The 7,182-nt window shown below is 39.8% G+C and overlaps 2 protein-coding genes across 3 annotated transcripts in view; both read right to left on the reverse strand.

The window, feature by feature from the left end:
• Positions 1 to 268: 268 nt before the first annotated feature.
• Positions 269 to 7,182, reverse strand: part of LOC106532441 (ribosyldihydronicotinamide dehydrogenase [quinone]) — an 8,680-nt gene continuing 1,766 nt past the window's right edge. The window contains exons 1-6 of one of the 2 annotated variants that reach the window (XM_014028486.1): positions 1,518 to 1,624; positions 1,271 to 1,435; positions 1,057 to 1,184; positions 868 to 981; positions 696 to 797; positions 269 to 621 (exon numbers count right to left, since the gene is read on the reverse strand). In XM_014028486.1, the coding sequence (XP_013883940.1) occupies positions 325 to 621; positions 696 to 797; positions 868 to 981; positions 1,057 to 1,184; positions 1,271 to 1,435; positions 1,518 to 1,521 (810 nt within the window). In that variant the 5' untranslated portion in view covers positions 1,522 to 1,624 and the 3' untranslated portion in view covers positions 269 to 324. Of the gene's footprint in view, positions 622 to 695; positions 798 to 867; positions 982 to 1,056; positions 1,187 to 1,269; positions 1,436 to 1,517; positions 1,625 to 7,182 lie in introns of those variants that run through there. The other variant, XM_014028485.1, reaches the window with a different exon arrangement.
• On the reverse strand, positions 6,616 to 7,127 carry LOC106532442 (NAD(P)H dehydrogenase [quinone] 1; the record flags this gene model as incomplete). The annotated part of the gene is given in 2 exon segments (XM_014028488.1): positions 6,616 to 6,953; positions 7,026 to 7,127. Coding segments are annotated over 2 exon segments (399 nt in total), but the record flags the coding sequence as incomplete, so codon positions are not given.

Genomic DNA, 7,182 nt, shown 5'->3' on the forward strand with positions numbered 1-7,182 from the left:
CAAGCCAATCATTGGATGAGACACCCACATTGCCTGCTGGTGGTCAGAGGGTCCAGTGCATTACAGCCCCACCTCTGGCTACATTGTAGCTTACCATCAGCATGTGATGGTAGTCGGGCACTTTTGAGTCCGATGAGACTGCTAGCGTGCTATACAAGTTCAGGACATTTATGATTTTAGTCTAATTGAATTTAGGTATAGATTTAAAGAGAAATTAGGCCTCAATTCTCTTTAAAGATATGACTTTGTGCAAAATTAAATGAAAAAGTTTCAGATCAGAATAAATCACCTTTATTAATTAAACAGGTTACACCCAGTGAGTCTTCAGCAGCCAGCCTTCATCTGGTTGTGTGGAGGCAGAGGCTTGTTCAGGTGAATGCCTGCTGTCAGACCAAACTCCTTGCTGGCCTGTTTCTCCTGAACATCAGGCTTCAGCTGGAAAGTCTTCTCATCAAAGCAGTCAAGAGATAAGAAGGACAGGGTCTTCTCTTCCAGGAGACCCTGCAGGCGTGTACGCCAGGCCTCCATCATGGATTTACGATCTTCGTCAGCTGCAGAAGCCGGAGCCCAGAAGATCTGAGGGGCCAGAACATGGAAGCCACAGTAGTGCAGGATACCATTCTGTGGGAGAGGAGCACATGTTAGTAAGTTTAAAACCAGTTTTACTGCAGGTGAGATTCACACACACACAGTACCTGCAGAGGCCACAGTGTGACATTCATGTCTCCATCAATGCCAGTTGGACTAAACATGGATTCAAGAGACCTTGTGGTGAAGGACAACATKGCTTTCTTGTCCTGAAGGAGGAGGAGAAAACAAAAAATTAAGGTAAGCTTACATCAATGGTGCAAACCTTTTAACCATTACCTTGAAGACTCCCTGGCTGTAACGCTTCTCCTGGGTATAGGCAAATCCATATGTGAGCACTCTGTCAATCCAACCCTTCATGACTGCAGGAAGGCCAGACCAGTACATGGGAAACTAAAGAGACAGATTGCCATGTTAACAGGATGAGCCAGTAGTTTTGGGTAAACGTTACTGGGGGTTACACAGTACCTGAAAAATGATCAGATCTGCCTCAGTGATTTTAGCTTGCTCTTTGGTAATGTCCTCTGATAGTCTTCCTTCCTCCCAGGCAGCCCTGCTCTCCTCCAAGTAACAGAAGTTCTCAGCATTCTTCACTCCTAGAATTAAGAAAAAAAAAATGTATTTGAGGCAAAAAGGAAAAGCTACTACACTACCTTAAGACTTTCCCTTATCCCCCACATACCTTTGATATCCTCAGCAGTAGCTGTGGCTTTAAAATTCATAGCATACAGGTCAGAGACTTCCACTGAGCAGCCCTGAGCAGTCAGAACCTCCACAGCAGCATTTTTAGCTGCAGCATTGAAGGAAGCAGAGTTCTGGTGGGCATAAATGATCAGCACCTTTTTTGCTGCAAAGCCAGAGAATGAAGGCATGAGATTTTGTTTCCAACATGATACCAGAAAATAAAAATTTTGAAGAAAACACGTTACCCATTCCGAAGGCTGGGACACAATAATGGGTTGAAGCCCTTAAACAACCGGCTGATTTAACCAAAGAACTGAAATGAAAGAGCTGCTGCTGCTGCAACAAAGACTGCACACTGTGTTTAAATACAGCCTTATGTCCCAGTTCCTCCAGGTGAGCTCAATTAGCAGTTAAAGTCACCAATCAATCAGTTAGCTATAAGAGATTAGTCTTTGAGTTTAATTTTCTTTTACAGAAATTGAAAATATATTTCCATTTATTATATAACTGAAAAGAAGACTAAGTTACTTTTATATGCAGCATGACAAYTAAACAAAACTTTCCGAATTTTTTCTTCAAACTGTTTGTTTTTTCTTCYCTCTGCCAGTAAGAAGGCAGAGCCCACACGTGAATGCACGACATTTGATAGCGTGCGTGTCTGTGTTTGTCTGTGTGTCTAAAAGATGTTTGAAATCTGCACGCCACTCCCCGCAATGTCCCGAACCCACATGAAGCAAGCGTGTCTAGGTTAATCTCCTCCGTCTACTGTTTCTGGCTTTTCTTTTCGTTACTTCCCTCCACAGAAACAGTTGCCTGCAGTCGCGCCTACTCACGAACGTTGCCTCATAGAAAAATAATTAACTAAGCAATGGGTTTTTCAAAGCCAGCCAAGAGCTGATTCACATCTGGCTCTAAACACTGTCATCAAAGCATCTTCTGTGAGGAGGTTGGACTGTACAAATATGAGCACAAGCAAGAAGGCAAAACCAACATTTTTGTTCTTTTTTTTACAAATATACATAATAATTTATGTTAAACTTTGGCAGACACTTATAAAACAAAACCCCTGGGCTTTAATGAAATATATATATATAAGATTGTTGCTTCRAATCAAATAAAACTAACCTTGTAGCACTTTTAGAAACAATTGGCATCTGTTAGGGTGTTGCATAAAAAGTAATAAACAGGAAAAAAAACTAGAAACTATAAACTTTTTTGATAAAAATTACAATCAAATAAAGCAAAAATGTATATAATCTTCAAGCTGTAAAACAAAAGCCAATGAATAAAAAGTGTTTTAAGTTGAAACATAAAACCATTAAGGGTTTAAACCTATGGGACAACTAGTTCCACAGTTTAGGAGCTAAAAATGAAAAGGAAAAAAAGCCCTTTGTACACCAGCCTGAACTTAGGGACAACTAAAGACCTTATCCAGGCCCTGATGACAATCAAAGACCTGATGGTCTCTGCCGACCATCTTAGACCTTGAGACAACTAAAAGCAACTTATCATTAGATCTAAGCAGAGGTGGGTGGAGTACTCAAAAGTTGTACTCAAGTAAGAACAGCACTACTTTAATGTATCTTTACTCAAGTAAAGGTAAAAATTAACCATCCAAAAAATGACTCAAGAAAGAGTAAAACAGTATTTTGCAAAAAGGCAAGTTGAGTACTGAGTGACGGATCAAAAAAATATATTTTAAAATTATGTCATCAGTATCACTTCAACATAAATTGTAGGGGCGTCTCTCTGGTGTGTTTCTTGTAAAAACTTGTTTGTTCTTCATTCAGTGAAATTACTTACGGTGGGCAGAGTGTTCAGAAATGGGACTAAAGTAAGAACAGAGATGCTTAATAGTAAAATTACTAAAGTAAATAAAAAGTATGGTGCATTAAAAGTACTCTGAAAGTACATACAGTAAAAAAGTTACTCAGGTAAACGTAACTGAGTAAATGTAAATAGTTCCTACCCATCTCCGGATCTATAGAATCTAGAGGACACATAAGGCTAAAGGAGGTCAGACAGATTTACAGTGGCTGATTTATTCATGAAACTATGAAATCAAATCTAAATTCAATTCAATTCGAAAATTCTTTTTGGATCCCAAAGGGAAATTACGTAAAATAGACAAGGTGCCAATGAAGGAAATCCAGCCCAGAGTAAATATGCTAACATATTTTTGTCCCTCATTTTATTCTGTATTGACAATTTTATTTTCTGACATGAGTGTGTCTGTCTGTCTGCAAAATATATAATGATCCAGTAATAAAACTCTCAAAATGTAATCAGCGAATGTATATTAAGAGTTACCATGTATAATCAACTGTAGCAAAAACATAAAAGGCTTTAACTCAATCAATTTTACAGATACTGAGCAAAAATTTGTCGTGGTTGTAGTTGAGAGTCATCACCAACACAAACTCTGAGCACCAAGAGATCGCATGACAGCTGTTTAAAACTTTGTCATACAAGGCAGCTGAGGACATGCATTCCCTTTGTTCTGCCTGCTTTTAAATCAGTCCTGTTGTTTTGTTTATGTTGTGACAGGAAGGATCATGTGTTTCGCCTTGGAGGGGTACGTTGTCATGTACTGAGGTGCAGAGTTTCAGATAAAATGTTGCAACATTGTGTTTTGTGCTAACAGGTGAATTTTTCATGATCACGGTTTTTTAACGGTTTCAACATATTTTATTTTGTTAGGCATGAAATCAACCTTTGCAGCTCAGCTTTCTGTTTTCATATTGAAACCTAAAGTATATATATTGCACATATAATGCTGTGTACAAAAAGAGCATAAAAATGGCATAAAAACAGACACTCGTGTTGTTCTCAGTGGATGCAGGATAAGTACAAAAGCGGCTTACAGTGCCATTGTGTGGCCAAAATGAGACTGCATCTTTTCATAAAAAAATGTTTTAAAATCCCTAGACTATAATAAGTCTGTCATGTTAAGTCTCAAATAAAATTATCAACTCTTTCATTGACGTAATGTGACAAACTTCAAAAAAAGGATATGAGAAAAGCCATGAGAACTTGGAATAAGATTGCACAGTTATTTTAAAAAATGGTTTGTGAAAGTCCTGGGTTCACTAGGTCAAGTTCCATTTTCATAACATGGCAGTACTGTTAGATTTTAGCATTTAGTAAAAGCAGAACAGTTTTCCTTGGGTTTTTTTTTATGTCCAAATGAAGCAGCAGAAATAGACAATGTGAAGAGAATAGAAAGTAAAATGAGTCATACACGTTCTCACTCCCTACTCGTCACGTACGCTTGGTCAGGATCCCTTGGCGTCACATATTAACCCCCATCTAGTGAATATTTAATGTGCAGGGTGATGTTATCAAACGCTGTAGAGCTCCCTAAATGTGGAAACTGATTACATGAGAACAAGGAGCCCATTCTCTTAATGTGAAAATCATGTAAAATGTAGGCTACAATTTGTGCACAGCTGATCCGCCTGTGTTTTTAACATTTTTGTTCATTTTACGTTTTCTGATATGTGTGAAATTTTAATCATTTCCCCCTGAAGTGGTGTTGGTAGTGGGGGTGGGAGTATTTTTCCTGAAATTCTAGTGATTTTAGGTGAAGAGTTTTTTTTAGTCAAGCTAAACGGTCAGGGAGGCGGAGGGGGAGTGGTCAGTTTGCAGCTTGCCATTTGGCTAATTACTATTGTCTGTAAGTACATATAAATAAATAAATACATACACTGCACTGATTGACGATGAAGAAGCATTTTAAGGAACGTTTTTACTAACCGAGCTACAGCTGACAGAAATTTGAGCTTAATGACATGGCTGTTTTAAGTTGGGTCTTGGGTTTCGGAGATTTAATCAGAAAAGCATGAACGTTTCAGGAAATTTATTTACTGTTATTTAACCAGGCAAGTCCCATTGAGATCTCAGATCTCTTTGTCAAGGGAAGCTCGGGCCTGAAGGCAACCCATTGTACACGTTTTTAAATTTATCGCACCACAGAGAGCAGCTGATTAAAATTTTAAACATTTCAGAGCTGGAATGGCCACCCAGAAAACTCCACTATCTGTCTGTTAGCATTAGCAACTGTTAGTAATGTCCATAGTCCCAGCTACCAACTATTTGATCAATTCTTTGCAGCTGGAGTGACTGCTGTGGGTTTGGGTAGTAGCATTTAGAAGTTGGATTTTTCTTTCAGCCCGTAAAAATCAAATATTTGGTTGRTTTGGTAGATGTGTTCCTTACGGAAACCTGATGAGTGCAGACTGTGGGGTGGCAAAAACCCATTTGTCTGTTTTCAAAATGAAAACTTAGCCTAAAGTCACAACCACCCCTTAGTTTGGGAAGAAATTAAAGTTTCATGCCAAGAGCTTTCAAATGAACAAAATGATTAAAACATTGGCTACAAATGCAAACAGATTTATACGCTTTCATAATGAAAAGTGGTTCCTCACGTCATCAGCAATGGGGATCTTAACTCAGGCTATTTCTAGAATGAGTCACATGACCGTCTGGTTGACACTGATGCTAGTTCAAAGTCTTGTAGCAATGGAGCTGCTCCGGTTTAACTTTGTGAAAACAGCATCATACTCCACCGGGAGGACCACAGAACATTGTGCTGCAGTACTCATAACAGTGACTCAGGATATAGCCATCATCCCCACATGGAATAAGTATTGCATAGTATTTAAAGGGCAGCTGTGGTGTAGAGGTAGAGCAGTCAGTCCTTGGGCAAGACACATCCACCTTGCCTACTGATGGTGGTCAGAGGGTCCGGTGGCACCCTGTGTATGGTAGCCTCACTTTCTTCAGTGTGCCCCAGGGCAGCTTGGCTACAATGTAGTTTGCCATAATCAGTTTGAGTGTGACTGAATGGGTGAATATCTGTAGTGTGAAGTGTTTGAGTGTCCTGGATGGATAGAAAGGCGCTACAATGTACAAGTACAGTCCATTGTCAATTTTCCCAGTCAAAACTACTAAGATGCAGATTTGACCAAAAACCTTTACATCTGCACCAAACATTTAGTGGTAAAAGAACACTGGACCATGTCCTGCTAGCATCTTTCAGATATTGTGCTCACACTATTTTACAAAATCCAGCAATGAAGTGATGGCTCCAGTGAATAYTCAAGAGACAATTGCTTTCCGAGAATGTGTTCGAAACATGTTGCAGCTTAAGTTTTCATAGGAAGCCTTCTTTCAAGGTTTATCAGCCCCAGGAGCACAAGCAAAACTATCACACAATGCTTGATTAGTTTGTATCATTTGGCCATCACACAAAATTCAATTTCAGCCAAGGTCACTTAAGTCCATTTTTCCACCCACATTACTTCAGTATAGTTCTCATAAGCCAACTCCAGAACAAAAAAGTCAAATAAACCAGCTTTTATTGATGTTTTACATGAACAAAATCAGCATCCAGCCTTCATCTGGTTGTGTGGAGGCAAAGGCTTGTTCAGGTGAATGCCTGCTGTCAGACCAAACTCCTTGCTGGCCTGTTTCTCCTGAACATCAGGCTTCAGCTGGAAAGTCTTCTCATCAAAGCAGTCGAGAGAGAAGAAGGACAGGGTCTTCTCTTCCAGGAGACCCTGCAGGCGTGTACGCCAGGCCTCCATCATGGATTTACGATCTTCATCAGCTGCAGAAGCCGGAGCCCAGAAGATCTGAGGGGCCAGAACGTGGAAGCCACAGTAGTGCAGGATACCATTCTGTGGGAGAGGAGCACATGTTAGTAAGTTTAAAACCAGTTTTACTGCAGGTGAGAAAGTCACAGACAGTACCTGCAGAGGCCACAGTGTGACATTCATGTCTCCATCAATGCCAGTTGGACTAAACATGGATTCAAGAGACCTTGTGGTGAAGGACAACATGGCTTTCTTGTCCTGAAGGAGGAGGAGAAAACAAAATTAAAGTAAGCTTGCATCAATGGTGCAAACC

Source organism: Austrofundulus limnaeus, unplaced genomic scaffold, assembly GCF_001266775.1.
Source record: "Austrofundulus limnaeus strain Quisiro unplaced genomic scaffold, Austrofundulus_limnaeus-1.0 Scaffold768, whole genome shotgun sequence".
NCBI classification, from domain to species: Eukaryota; Metazoa; Chordata; class Actinopteri; order Cyprinodontiformes; family Rivulidae; genus Austrofundulus; species Austrofundulus limnaeus.